General features: G+C 51.3%; 1 protein-coding gene across 1 annotated transcript in view; it reads left to right on the top strand.

Moving 5' to 3' along the window:
* The first annotated feature begins 505 nt into the window (after positions 1-505).
* LOC126540197 (uncharacterized) overlaps positions 506-15,245 on the top strand; it is a 118,858-nt gene continuing 104,118 nt past the window's right edge. Inside the window, exon 1 of the mRNA XM_050186988.3 lies at positions 506-1,066. Within this exon, the coding sequence (XP_050042945.1) occupies positions 683-1,066 (384 nt within the window). The 5' untranslated portion in view covers positions 506-682. The remainder of the gene's footprint in view (positions 1,067-15,245) is intronic.

The following is a 15,245-nucleotide window of genomic DNA, read 5'->3' as shown; positions in this document are numbered from 1 at the left end:
TGTTTCTTGTAATTCAATGCAGAGGGAGCTGTCGCTCCCTGGGCGCCTCAGAGATGGTTGTTTTAGAGTAACAAAAATAAATGTGAAAAGCTATGCTTTCGTTGTGAGCGTGCGTCGATAACAATTGTGAAGTCCCAAATACGTCTTAGACTGCATACTTTGAACATTATTTATTTTTCATAAGACGACGTAGCAATCCACTCATAACAGCATCCCCCTCTGCGTAACAATTACGGCTCTCAAAGGCTATGCTTTTGCTACCTACACGCGGCGGAAGCGATTGCAGGTGCCAAACACTGGACGGCACCTACGCACATACTCATGATTCGTGTTTTATTGTCAGTTAGAACTTAACTAGTCAGCCACATACAGTTATAAAAATGGTGAAAAAATGAAAATACTAGCTTTTTCGCTTTTATTTCTGTCCCAGCGCGGCCGCGAGCCACTGAACCGAGAGTACGGCAGTGGCTACGGCTTCGGCGTAAAAACAAACTACATCTGCGCTTGGCTCGCGGAGACCCCCTCTTCCACTCCGTCGCCCCCGCTTGGCAAGTAAGCAGAAGCTGTGGCCGATGCGCTGTCTTGTGCGATGTACTGTGCGACTTTCACTGTGACCGGTGAGTGATTTCGGTGAGAGGCTGCACCGACCACTAATCCGACGAGGGACTCAAACAGCTAACCGATGATCATAGACTTCCGTAACCGCTCAATGAAATCGGAGCCGCCTGGCAGCGGGCGCCAGCCGAGTGGTCCCGTGCCAGGGGCCTGCGACATGTCCAAAGCTTTACGAAACGGCGACAGAAGTGAAGCGGTGCTTCGACAAGTGAGTCTCGTCGCGGCATTCCACGACCACATCTCGTGCGCGAAGTCCGCGGAACTCCTCGAGCCCATGCCGTGCGAGAGTGACCACTTGTACGCGCACTGTGGTGACGACGCGCCCGACGACACCGAGCAGGACAGACTGCGGGCCATCGTCGTGCTGCATACGGATTTGATACAGCACCAGCAGGAGCTGATCGCGGAGCGAGACAGGCAGATCGACGAGCTGCGCGTCCAGCGAGACGAGGTGAGAGCTTTTCTCTCGTCGCTCACGGCCGCCGCCGCTGCTGCGACCACGTAAACTCTCGTCCGCGCGTGCGTCTCCGTGCGCGACCGCTGTCGCAGCAACCGACGCAGTTCGTCGTGGCCGCACTTATTTTTCGCCAATAGCAGTGCACGTCGCGTAGGGCGCATTTTGTTTTTTTGTTCCTACCCCCACTGGGGTTCGGGGCTGGGTTTACGGGTTTTCGAGTCTGGTTGGGGCCGCGGAAGCGGCGGTTGTGTTTTTGTGTGGACGCTCGCGCCACCTGTCGGGAGCGGCCTCAGGCACGCGTGACGCCTCGCAGTCCTCGCCAGCGCCGTCCTCGCGGTCGCACGCTCTTACCCCCCCGCCCCCCAGCATTTGGGCCAGTGGGTATTCAGCTGACCAGTGTATTATTACGCATTGCCGAGTAGCGTGAGTGCCTCGTTGTTGATTTCGCGAACCGCGACTAGCGAGAAACCCTGATCAATCCGTTGCCTTATTGAGCCGAGCATGTCTCGAAGTTGAGGCCGCGAAACCATCGGCGTTGGTCGAAACCCTCGCACGTAACCGCGCGTTCGCATGCACGGTCGGGACCGTGCTTCCGAGTACCAACGGCTTGCCTGCATCGCCAGAAAACCCTTCCGTTGCGCTAATCGACGTACGATTCCGCGTACTTAGCCTAAGCACCCGCACGCCACGCCAACGCGCGGGTACGAGGCTACTTTGCCAGGGAAAGGCTCGCCGCGTCCGTTGAATTTGTGCGTCGCGCGGCGCAGCAGTTGGATGCGATTAATCGCAAGAAAGAGCGAGAAAATATGGCCCAAAAAAAGTATTTGCCAGTGATATAACTTTGCTCGCGGCTCCCGTTACTTATGACTACCCTCCACCCTTTCGCAAAACCGCAGCGTCTCGGTCGTCCGTTACCTTCCGCTTCGATGCGTGTCGACGCTGCGAGCGCTTCGCTCCCTCCCCCGCTTTTTTCGCCCTTCCTATTGTTACTCCGCGCCTTATTGTTAGGGAGCGAAACACTCATTTTGTTTCACTTTGGTGCCATAAAATGCTGGCATTCGTCTTTCGCATGCTTATGGATATGTGTCTGTACGCGCCCGAGATAACGGGACGCGCGGTTATGCCGGCAACGCAGACAACTCTCAACTGAAGCGGTCACGATATGTCCACAAGTTACGTTCGGCGCGTCATCGTCGATCGACACGGGGCAGCGAAACGATGAACGGGTGGCCGCTGTTAGCTTACGCGAGGGACTGCACTGCTCGTCCGCAGCTGGGAACAAGGTCGCGGGATCGATTCCCCTGCGCTGCTCAACACTCGAATGAGTATCCGGGTGTGCGAAATTAATCCGGAGTCTTTTTTTCCTTCCTCTGCGATGCTGGAGGGTCGCTAACGAGAAAAATTCATTCGAGCTGTGTTAAGTAAATTATGGTTTTACAATACGAAAGCAGCCACTCACCGTAATACCGCCTCGAAGGACGATGCTGGCCGTCGTGGGAAGGATTTCGACGCCGTCCGCTGGGTCCTGTCATCTTTTTAACGGTAAAAATAGAACACATTGTATTCCAAAATACAGCTTCGAGAATTTTTACGGAGTTGCAGTGGCCGGGATACGAAAGAACGCGGTAGTTTGTCCGTGACGTCTCACAAAGGGGCCGCGAAATTGTCTCCCAAAGGGGCCTCGAAATTAAAAAAAAAGAGGAAAGAATGAAACAAGGAAGACATTGACCTTTAGTTTTCATTCTCTCGCCTCATAATCAACATATATGTTACCGCGAAAATGTCGAAAGTAGTATCTATCCAACGCTCTGTCACTATCAACTGGTATAATGTTCCTAGTTTGTCCCTTCGAACAGCCCGAACCAATTCAACGAGTCAAGATTATCCCGTTTTAGCTCAATCGTCGCATAAGCAGTGCACGATGTTGGTCGGTTGGAGCTAGCTGATGTGTCACGTTACACTCGCGGTCTCATAGCTTTGAACCCGTAAAAAAAAAAAAAAAAAAAGGGTGACGGCGCTTCGCTTGCGTGCTCCACGCGCGACTTTTGGCTGAGATGTTCACAGCAGCTCACGCCATCCGCGGCCTGTGTTATATATATTTTTTTTCTTTCACCAAGCCCGAGGGGGTGTGGTTCAGGACCCATTTAAGATGCAGGGGAAGAGATGAACATGTGATTTACGACGGAAAAATAACACAAAATACAGAACTGACTGTTGAACGTGACTGATGTTTCCGCTTTCTTTTACCGCGTTTTGAGGGTGATCCGAAACCGTCGCACTTGGGAAATTACGCCGAATCAGCATCATTTTTCAGCAAACCGAAGGAAGAGCCGTCGAATGCCCTGCGCGTTAAGATATAATTGGCAGAAGCTCCGCCAATGCGCATATTCCGTTCATTGTGACCATCAGGGTGATGCCATCAGGGTGATGTTTTAGCGCAAACGTGCTGCTGTGAGTATTAAGTATAACCGCTTACTTTTCGGGTGGGGGAACAGCGCTGCCTGGTTCCCAAAGATAATGAATAGTGTTTTTATACTGGTGGTTAGCCGCAGTCTTGCTCAGGGCTGCTCTTATTTTACTGCAACAGTAGTCGAAGGGCGCGAAAGTGTGTTTGATGTGGTCGTCTTTTCGGTTCTTACGCCGTCGTCAGGTTCATTTGCTCCTTCTCGCCGTAGAAAAAAAAAAAAAAGCACAGCGCAAATAATCACCGCCACTGGCGGTTGAACTCGTGCCGCTGCTGTGATGGGTGCTGTGATGCCATGGTAGCCGCCGAGTTGTCGCGTTTTTTTTTTCTTCTTTATTGCCTCGCCTGTAACGCACCTTACAAACTCAAACAAACAGCACAAGAAGACCCATGTTACGTCGAACCGTCAGCCGTTGTTCGCTGACATATGTTATCAGTATTTCGGCATGCGTAACAAAAGTTCCTGTCTGGGAACCCATTCATACGTCTCCGCCTTCTGCACTTGTACAAAACGGGACACGGATTCGCAAAAAATGTTCGCGAACGGGTCTGACGTCAGCATCTGCGTTGTGCACAACCGTCCGAGGTTGCGCGACCGTCGCACTCGGCGTCAGGTCAGAGGCGCTGGCCAGGTAGACACTCTGAGATCTGAGGCGTCTGTGTGCACGCATTTCGGAGGCCACAGTGTAGCGGACGAAGACACGTTCCGTGCGTCACGAAGAAACGCTCGAGAAGGGGACGGTGTGCGAGTGCCTGCTGCGGTCGCATTAGAGGAGCTCAGAGCAGGATGAATCGATCCAGTCTGCTGATATTATCTATTTTCTTAAAACTCCTTAAATTACGCGCGCTGGAGTTCCAACGCCAGTGTGAGGTCACGGGTGTGGCTCAGTTATCCTATTTGGGCCGTTGTAGCGCACTAATAGCTCTCAAAACATGTTAAGTTCCGTCTTTGTCTTCATTGGTACATAATGCAGCCTGTCTTTACGCATCAAAAATTAACTGGCAGACGCCATAGAATGCATGACGTCATGGCGCATTGGTGCCGGAAACCAAGGCGGTGTCGCCACCGTCTTTCGTTCTCCCGTCTTTTCTGTATTTTGCCCGAGCCTGCATTCGCGGTAAGATTGGCTATTTTTCGCTATTGTAGATGTCATAGTTTCTCACTATAACACCTAGAGGGTAATCTGGCGCCACCGTCTATGGGAGTTTCTTAAGGGGGCACCGTGCCGTCATGGGAATGACGGTATATGTGTCTGCGAGGCTCGTGTTGGCTGGTGTTGTAAGAGGCTTCGTCTAAAACGTGGATATGGCTACGCAAATAACGCGTTCTCAAAGTAAAATCTTCATAAAATGTTGCCATTCACGCATATTACATCTTTACTCACCCACGATGCTTGACCAAGCGAAGAAAAGCAAGAACAGACGACCAACTTTTTCAAAGCGAGCGCGAACCTTGTCGTCTGTCCTCTAACTTTAGCGGCCCGCTCATACTTTTTACGTAACATGTAGTCGTACACACAATAACAAGTTCTCATAGTTAAATAAAACATGTTTTCGTGTAATAATAAAGCTAAAACAGCTTTTCACGTGCTGTTCTAGTAGAAATTGAATCATTGTGACAGACGGAACGGTACTTGCCAAGCGCGTCTTCAAGGTGTCCCGTCTCTACGAGAACGATGCCAATCCGAATCCACAATATACCGGCATTCCCATGCATACCACATCGCAGCAGCGCCAGATTTCCCTCTAGGTAATGTAGTGAGAAACTCTATGGTAGATGTATAAGAATGCTAATGGAGCTAAACCTATGACCCTGCCGAAATCGGCTGTGCTAGATGGCGGGAATCAGCCACTTCAGGTGGCTCACATACTACACTCTTAAGCAAGATTGCATCCTTTGGGTCGTATCTTGCCACACAACGACAATCGTCATCTGTCTTGTCCGCATTTCCTTTCTTTAACGCTGCGAGCCCGGTACTTCCAAGTCACGAACGGCGCATGCGCGTTATCAGCATGACAGAGCATTCTGGACAGGAAAGTAGCAATCGCGCAGCGTTTTCAAGAAAGGAAACGCAAGCACGACAGATGACCATTATCATTGTGTGGCAAGATATGACCCAAAGGGTGTACATTTGTTTAAGAGTGCAGGAGTACCTTTTACCTTTGTAGGACGAGTAAAAGAGCCCGATGTAATACACTCTTAAGCAAAATTACACCCTTTTGCCACACTACGATAATAGTCATCTGCCTTGTCCGCATTTCCTTACTTTAACGCGGCGAGCCCGTTACTTTCCAGTAACGAACGGCACGTGCGTTATCAGCATGACATAGTATTCCCGACAGGAAAGTAGTGGGCACGCCATTTTCAAGAAAGGAAACGCAAGCAAGGCAGATAAGGGTGTAACTTTGCCTAACAGTGTAGAAATATACTGTAGAAGGATCGACATTTGGGCGAGTTGGTACTAGTTGAACATGTTGAAGGGGCAGCGCAAGACGACGAAGACAGAAGACAGGAGCACCATGTTGTCCTGTGTGTTCCTGCCTTCTGTCTTCGTCGTCTTGCGCTGCCCCTTCAACATGTTCAACTAGTACCAACTCGCCCAAATGTCGATCCTTCTACTTTTTACCTGTACTTCGTGCAGGCTCGCGCAGATGAGTGTAGTGCCAGGCAGCGCGTTTCTATTTACGCCCAAGCGTGGTGCTCGCCCGCTGCGCAGCCCGCGCGTACCACGTTTCTGGGTACTTTTCTCCCCGGAGCGTCACGGCGAGCGCCCTAGATTCTTCTAGGGATTTGGTGGGACTAGGGAGATGATATGCCTGGGCGCACAATCTGACAACCTGCTCACCAGCTGTCGCTAAAAGAGGTTTTTCAAAACACGCCGCCTGGGCTAATTCGAACTGAAAAGTCCGTGCGGAAGCTACAGGAGTCGCACTGGACGAAAATTTTCAGTCTGAATAAGGGGATAAAGGGACAGGATGAGAAGTTGGTCGTGGTGTGCGCGGCGCTTCGACCTACGAAAGCTGGAATAATGGTGGGACATGGAGGGTTTCTCGCACACCGAGCAATATCGTTGCTGCAATCAAGCGTCCTATCCTTCTTTCCGTGACTCTCTCTTTTCCAGCCGAAACAGTAGCAAGGCGCAGTCACCACACTCCACTCGTATCAAACAAGCTATCGCGCGACATCCAGGAAAAAGAAAATTCACGCAGAAAATCTGGGAGCTGTCTAAGTGTGCGTAAGTATTGTGCCACTTGCTCATCTCCAGGCAGCCCGGTGTCATCATCGATGTTGTGAAACTTGATCAGGCCAGTACAAGCGATAGCGCTGCGGCGCCACGAACTGGTGCGGACGGCGGCGGAAGGACCATTGATGACGCAAGCGAAGTATACTGCAGGCGGCGGCGCCAGGTGCGCTGACGACGTTGCGATCATTGCAAGCCGTTATCGCTGCTTAGCACCTTGTCCATCCGCGCCGAAGCACCATTGAACCGTGACCAAACGTACCCAGGCGGCGGCTTCGTATCACACCGCCGCGCGGGCCCGTATCGTGAAAGCGATCTGCGAAAGTGGCAGAGTGAGGCGTGTGCTGAGAGCTCCACGAGCGCAGTGTTCACGCCGCTTCGTTGGCGTCGAAGCGAGAGGCTGCGCAGTGAAGGCGAATTCGCTCGCTGCTGCGGGCGCTATCTCGAAAGCGGTCGTTTCATTACGGGGAGGACGGGGGGACGGTTTTCTCGTTGGGTAAGCATAGAAATGCTTACGCATTTAAAATTGAAGCTTACCCACACCGCCTGAACTCTGCGAATGCGGGCTGGGCCGAGCAGACTGTGCGCCCAGGCATCAGCCAGGGACGCAAAACCAAATACCTAGAAGGACCTAGGGCGCGTGCCGTGGCGCTTCGGAGAAGTACCTAGACAGGTGGTACGTGCGGACGGAGCATGGCGGCGCAGCGGTCGAGCACTGGGCTTGGGCGTGAATAGAAGCACGCTGCGGGCGCGTAGAGGCTACGGCGTCGTGTGCTGCGGTTGGCTGGCTGGGCTGCAGCCAATCAGAGCAGACTGCGCGTCGTCTTCTGCGTAAGCATACGAAAAGCGCCCGACTCGCAGTTTCCTCGACTTCGCGCTTATTGAGTGCGCATATGCCCTCGACGGAAGCTAAAAGCCAGTCAATGTACGAGTTTCAGCAAACAGATCTAGACGAATTGCAGCTGAATACGTCGCGAATGCGCAGCGTACGAAAAGAGCTTCTCTATGCACGTAATACAGCGCGGAGTCTGAAACGGCATGCAGTATGCGCGTGTAAGATAATTTTGTCTACCGGGAGGATTAGCTCACCTTCCTCTGTGACCGTCTGTGACACACAATCGCGCCAGCGCTTCGCTGCCCGTACCTGCAGCGAAGCTTGGTAGGCAGGGCCGACAATCGCAGGCGAAATGGTGCCACGGGAAACTGTGGTCAAGGAAGTGCAATTCTCGTGCTACACTAGTGCTATGCAAAAATGGGCTCGTGTAGGTGAACATAGCTGCACTTGTTCTACACCAGTCTAAAAAAGAAAAAAAAAAGGCGACTTCGTACACTCGCGTAACCAGTGTAGGTAAAAAAAAAAATAACATACTGAAAGAGGCAGATGTGACTTGCGTTGCAACGTTACGTGTGGTAATAGTCTAGATTTTGCTAATTAAAATAATTACGTACTGATTAGATCGCAAATATTCTACATGTTTTATACATGAGGCGGGATAATACGATATCCGCTCAGGCGGAGCGCTAATGCTCGCGCTAAATTTTGGATAGTTGCTCGAGTTGGATATTTTTACGCTTTCCGTGACAGGAAGTACATAACATGAAAACTGATTAGACCAATCTTTGACTGCGAGACTAGTACAACGTGTTAGGCAGTCATATGGAATCATTATATTTCTATTAAGCTTCGTGCAGCGTCACGGCGCTGCGACGAAGGTACACCTTGCGTGACCTCAGTGATTCGGGCGTTCCGCTTTTGCATCGACGGGTCAAGCCATAATCTCGAAGGCCACACTTTTGCCGCACTGCGACTTCGCTGCTTGATCATCGTTTGAGTGGAACTACGGTGTAAGTGGAACCCGCTGCGCGCGAGCTTTAACGCAAGAAAAAAAAAAGAGAGAGAGAGAGAGAGAGCTCAGTAGTTTCGTTCTACTAAGAGCGCCTATAACTCGCGGATATTCGTGCTGCAGCCAACTCCGAGAGGGAGTAAAAAAACATCTTTATTAATAATATTTGAATGGCGAGAGCAGTGTGGGAGGAATCCTCAGTCCAGGGTCCCTAAGATGATAATACGATGATGCGTCGAGCGCGTTGTATCACAGCTCCGAAAGACTCGCTGATTATCGGCCTGTCGGGAGAGCAGAGAGCTTTAGCGTGTCCCGCATTCGGGTAAACGGACCAGACGTTCTACGGGCGAACTCGGCAGATCGCATCGGCGCGCCCCAATGCGCCATTTCATCCAATCATCGGCGCCCCAGGGCGAGGAACACCCCTCTTCCAGGCTCCCGCGCTTCTCGTTTTGTAAGTAGCGGCAGAGACGCGCAGTGAATTGAAGTCTCGGGTGGCCGGCCGGTGGAGTGACCTCGAACTCCTTCCATCGCCACCGTGGCGCGTGCAGGCTCGGCATCTTAGGTGGCTTTCACGGACCCTTGTCACGCTTAAAACCTACTTCAGGAATAAAAAGAATTGCCGCATTCCTTTAGTTTCATTCGGTCTAAACGGAAAACGATGAAGCCTGTATACTTACGAGGCGTCGCGAAGGTGGAGGGTTCGATCTCGGCGGCCGATGGTGGGCGTAATGCGAGAGCGCTCGTGTGCTGGTATATTTAGGCGCACATTAGAGAGCGTGCCTCAGGTGGTCAAAACTGATCCAGAGTTTCTCCCACTACGGCGTGCCTCGTAATCAGATCGTGGTTTTGGCGCGTAAAACCGCAGAGCTTACTATTAGTATTTCCTTTTTCCTTATATTTTTTGTTCACCATAACACTATAGTTGTTGTCCGCACTAGAACATCTGCGCATGTCTTCCTGACCGTGTACTTGCTGCTGCCGCTGATGATTGCTTGGCGTACTCTTTATAAAGGGGTGGCTTGACTGGCGCTCCTGTAATAATAATAATAATAATAATAAAAAAAAAGGATAAAGAAGAAAAGCTGCTCGAGCGAAACATGACATGAGGAAATAACGCAGCGAGACGACGTTCGGGATCGTAGGCACGGCCACGAGGCGCCCGATGGGCCATCGCGTCAACTACAGGGAGAACGCTATAATTGTGAACAGCCGCTGTCTCGCGCATCACAAAAGAACTGAAAGAAAGAAACAAACGAAGAACAAGCCGGCACGTCTCATGCACTGTGGGAATCGATGTTATGCGAAGCTGTGTGCGGGGAGCCTACAAAATTAACCAGACGACCATGAGAGCACCAAGACGGCTAGGTGGATACTGTCAAAGTGGCAAATGTTCGCCAAGGAAGGCTTCGCATTTAACAAAAAAAAAGCAAGTCTATGAACAGACAGCAAGAAATATCAAAAGAAACGGTATTCCCCACTCGGCGCCTTTTCTTTGTTTTTCTTTTTCTGTTTTCGGAATTTCGAGCAGCGGGTGACAGTGGCAACGACGCATCGAAAATGAAGTGTGCATTGGGGTTTGTGAAGTACAGGTTCGGGGAGTGCAACGATTTGAGACCACAGTCCGTAATTGCGTTGCGCATATGGCAGGTACTCCGTTAGCGTATTCTATGTTAGTTTACTTTTCTGTAATTCTTTCTATTTCTTTTGTGCGTGACTGTTGCACTTTTTTTAACTTCATTCTTCACACTTTATAATATACTGTAGCAGGTCAGGTGTCTCGTTAGGCTATAGCATCTGCGACGGTTCGTGGGCCCTGCAACTCAGTCGCACAGAGGAGTCAGACAACGCGAAGACACTGTAGCTCATGAACGTGCAGCTGCGCGAGAAACACCGAAGGTGCGCGACGTGTCGCAGAACTCCAGTAACGCGCGTCGGTGACACGGACGATGGCGCTTAATGGAGGTTATGCGACGGTTCGTGAAGGTAAATGAATTTGTCCTGCGGATAAGGACGGTGACCCACGCGCACACCGTCGCGACGACCGAAGCGCCGGGCGCCGAGGCGTCGAGTTGCTTTTTCTTTTGTCGCCTCGTCCCGGCTGCAGAAGCGTCTCGCGGACTCCGGGCCCGCTGCTCGAACACGGGGCAGCACCGTGGCGCACTGCTGCGTCGCGTCGGCGTCCGTGGTCGCACAGTGCCACCGACGCCCACCGTAGTCTGGAGCCCCGCGGCGACCGCGGTCAAAGCCGGCTTCCCTGCTTGCTCCCCATGTACCATGGCGCTAGCTTACCCACTACGGGGGATTGGCCAAGAAGCCGTTGGTTAAACGGGTGGGGCTGCTGTCGCCGATCGTACCACTACACTACGAAATGATTTGAAAAATACGATTCGAAACCGAAACTTGAATCTTACCACATCTCAAACTTTCGTTCATATCTTTCTCTGGAAACGAGCACGAGTTCCTTGGGGAAGCTGTCCCGCCACGTTCGAGGGAAATCCGGGCTCTCGAAGGACTCTTGACAGCAATCGCCGCATTTCGAGTATATAATGCGCCGTATACTATATAATTGTTGCACCTGCGTCCAACGCGCACTGCAGTTTAGTCAACGGCGTATGGATGGATAGACGCTATGAGCGTCCCCTTTGAAGCAGGGTGGTGGGTTGCGCCACCAAGCTCTTATTATTTTGCCGAATGTTCTACCTATCTGAAAGGAAAACACACACGCACATACACACGCATGCACACACACACGCGCGCACACACGCACACGCCGACACTTAGCCGATACGCGACAGCTGCGCCGCCGACGCGTGTGCACATGCGTGAGTTGCGAGAGAGAAATAAATGTGTGGTACTGCGCCATAGACAGTAACTTGAAATACGCGCTTTGCTCCGTTCGCCGGCAGCAATGCACACTACGCGAGAACGGGCGCTTAACGTCCATTCAAGTGTGATCACAGCGGCCGATACAGAACAGCCCGTAACGGGGAAGCGTGCAGAGCAACAAATTCGTAGCGACAACGTGTCATTATTCATTGGCCTGCGGCCGCCAAACCGGCGTCTATCCAGAGGCACCTATACCCCCGCCCTTCGCTCCCCTTGGCAGGACCCCTTTGCTTTGCCCGAAGGGCGAAGCAGCGATTTCGATAGCAGATTAGTAGACAGGTATACGAAGTAAGTTTAGTAGTTCTGTCGGCCATATAAACATTGGCTTAGCAACTAAATTGACAAGCATGGTGTCACGCGCGCACAAGCAAACCTGAACACGTCTCACTCGATGACCGCGGAAACTCGCTGTCGAAACGCCGGAGTGAGGAAGCGCGGCCTCTCGCTTCGACGCGAACTAAGCGGCGAAAACACAGCGCACACGAAGCTATTGGCGCACTGTGTCCCCATCGCAGATCGCTTTCAAGATAGGGCCCGCGTGTCCGCGCCATTCGCAGCAGCCCCCGGAACATCACGGAACTGTCACGTACCCCTCTCGTGTCTGCGCAGTTGGCAGAACGGAAACACGCTCGGTAAAAGACACGTTGGGTGCGCGTGCTTCCGTTTTGTCAACGGCGCAGACACGCGAAATGCGCCGCGTTTTCATGACGCGCGTGCGCATGCGTGAGTTGCGAGAAAAAAAAAAAATATAGGGACTGCGCCTAGGTACCACGGGCGCGGTAAGCTTTCATCCGTTTGTCCCCAGCCGAGCTGCGCTACGTGGCCGCGGAAAAATACTCCGGAACACGGTCCAAGGTCGATCCAGATAGGTCGCGAAGCTTCGGGAGAAAAGCGGCTCGGAGCCAATTGTCACACTCGCCGCAGTGGCTTATAGCGGCTGTGGTGCTGCGCTGCTAAGCACGAGGACGCGGATCACATCCCGGCCGCGGCGGCCGCATTTCGGTGGAAACGAAATGCAAAAGCGCCCGTGTCCCGCGTATTGGGCGCAGGACCGGGTGGTCAAAATTAATCCGGAGTCCCCCACTACAGCGTACCTCATAATCAAACCGTGGCTTTGGCATCTATAAAACCCCAGAATTCAATTAATACCAATTGTCACCGACATCAGCAAGGGTTATGGGTGCAGCGATTGAAGCGCGACTACGTGAGGAGGAAACAAACACTGAGAAAGAAAGAAGAAATACGTTTTTCTTTTCAATTCGAGCAAGATACAATTCGATTCATTCAATGAAAGTAATATTCCTAATCATATTGATACAGGCTGTTTCACGTAACTTGAACCAAGGATTTATACCCGTGCCACACGGGCGAGGTTAATGCCATTAAAGGTTTAAGACCTTAAGTTTCTTAAGGTCATTATATTTCTATCGCTGCTACACGCGTATACTTAATGACATTAAACGTTGCGATGGCGATAGCTGCAGTGAAACGATTAAGTTTGCTTGCCAATCGTAATACAACAAGGAAACAGCTATCTAGGGAGTAGATGCTTACAAAATGGCGTGAGAAACATTAATACGCGTATTGTATGTAGTTTACTTCAGGAAGGTCATTGTTGCACCCAGCCGTAAACCGTTCGAAGCTAAAGCGAGCTCGACGGCCAATCCACAGTGTAGCCAAAGCATTGAAATTGGAAAAATGGCGCTCACAGCTTCCAAGCTCTCAAGCAGCGATCCTGAAGAATTTGACCGTGTGCTCCAGTTTGTTCTGGCGTATGTGGTCCTTCGAGCCAAATATCGTCGAGAAATTCGAAGGCATTATGCGGCCAACAAGGCATATGGAGCCGCCGCCGTGGAATCGAACAGCTTGTCCTGGCTAATGTGCTCACGATTAGTGCTCTAGCCATGCGTAGCGGCAAGATCGCCTGCTGATGTCTACAAAAATAACGAGCTGCTTTTAAAAAATGGAAGAATACATTAGTTGTTTTTATCTACAAGTTAGCTTAATATTGTCAGAATGTAGTCACCACGGCCACGGCGGGAACATTGGAAATGAGAGTACGCATTCGACGGCCAAGTGAGTTGTAATAATTGTAAGAACGCACTACGGCGCGGGACAGAGCAATTTTTTTAAAGAAAGTGAAGAACATATTAATTGTTATTCACTAAGAATCCGTTTAGTCTCGTCAGAATGTGGAGACCTTGGGAACGAGAGTACGCATTTGATGGCCAAGTGAGTTAAGAGAACGCACTACGTCGCGAATGGCATTAAGCTTTAATGTCATTAAGCATGTTCGTGTGGCACCTCACGAATGACATTAAAGCTTAAGGAATTAGCCAATTATTCTCACTTTCTGTGCCCGTGTGGCAGGGGTATTAAAAGAAGCGGTTAACCGCAACTCTTAGTAACTTGCGATTCGCTGATGATATTGCCTTGCTTAGTAACTCAGGGGACCAACTGCAATGCATGCTCACTGACCTGGAGAGGCAAAGCCGAAGGGTGGGTCTAAAAATTAATCTGCAGAAAACTAAAGTAATGTTTAACAGTCTCGGAAGGGAACAGCAGTTTACAACAGGTAGTGAGGCACTGGAAGTGGTAAGGGAATACATCTACTTAGGACAGGTAGTGACTGAGGATCCGGATCATGAGACTGAAATAATCAGAAGAATAAGAATGGGCTGGGGTGCGTTTGGCAGGCATTCTCAGATCATGAACAGCAGGTTGCCATTATCCCTCAAGAGAAAAGTGTATAACAGCTGTGTCTTACCAGTACTCACGTACGGGGCAGAAACCTGGAGGCTTACGAAAAGGGTTCTACTTAAATTAAGGACGACGCAACGAGCTATGGAAAGAAGAATGATAGGTGTAACGTAAAGGGATAAGAAAAGAGCAGATTGGGTGTAGGAACAAACGCGAGGTAATGATATCTTAGTTGAAATCAAGAAAAAGAAATGAGCATGGGCAGGACACGTAATGAGGAGGGAAGATAACCGATGGTCATTAAGAGTTACGGAATGGATTCCAAGGGAAGGAAAGCGTAGTAGAGGGCGGCAGAAAGTTAGGTGGGCGGATGAGATTAAGAAGTTTGCAGGGACAACATGGCCACAATTAGTACATGACTGGGGTAGTTGGAGAAGTATGGGAGAGGCCTTTGCCCTGCAGTGGGCATAACCAGGCTGATGATGATGATGATGATGATGATAACCGCAACTCAAAGAAACCGACGACATATGGTTTGCCGTCATGTGGCGAGAGTATTTCTCGGGTGCGTCGGCCTGTCGCGTATCAGGGACGACGGCGCTTCCTTTGCGCGTGCCACCGCCAAAGATGCTGACGCACTCTGAAGAGCCGCGGCCGCTCACTTCACCACGGTCCGCCCGCACGGTCCTTTCGCACGGTCCTTTCGCACGAAGCGCTGTTGAGAGCGCTGGAATACGATAGCGCACGAGCGCAGTCACGCGGTTTCATTTCATATTTCGCGGGCTTTGTTTAAACGCCGGAGACAGACAGACAGACAGACACAGACAGACAGACACAGACAGACAGACACAGACAGACAGACACAGACAGACAGACACAGACAGACAGACAGACAGACAGACGGACGGACGGACGGACGGACGGACGGACGGACGGACGGACGGACGGACGGACGGACGGACGGACGGACGGACGGACGGACGGACGGACGGACGGACGGACGGACGGACGGGCGGGCGGGCGGGCGGGCGGGC

This window comes from Dermacentor andersoni, chromosome 2 (assembly GCF_023375885.2).
Source record: "Dermacentor andersoni chromosome 2, qqDerAnde1_hic_scaffold, whole genome shotgun sequence".
Lineage (NCBI taxonomy): Eukaryota > Metazoa > Arthropoda > Arachnida > Ixodida > Ixodidae > Dermacentor > Dermacentor andersoni.
This window is presented reverse-complemented; position numbering and strand designations above follow the sequence as displayed.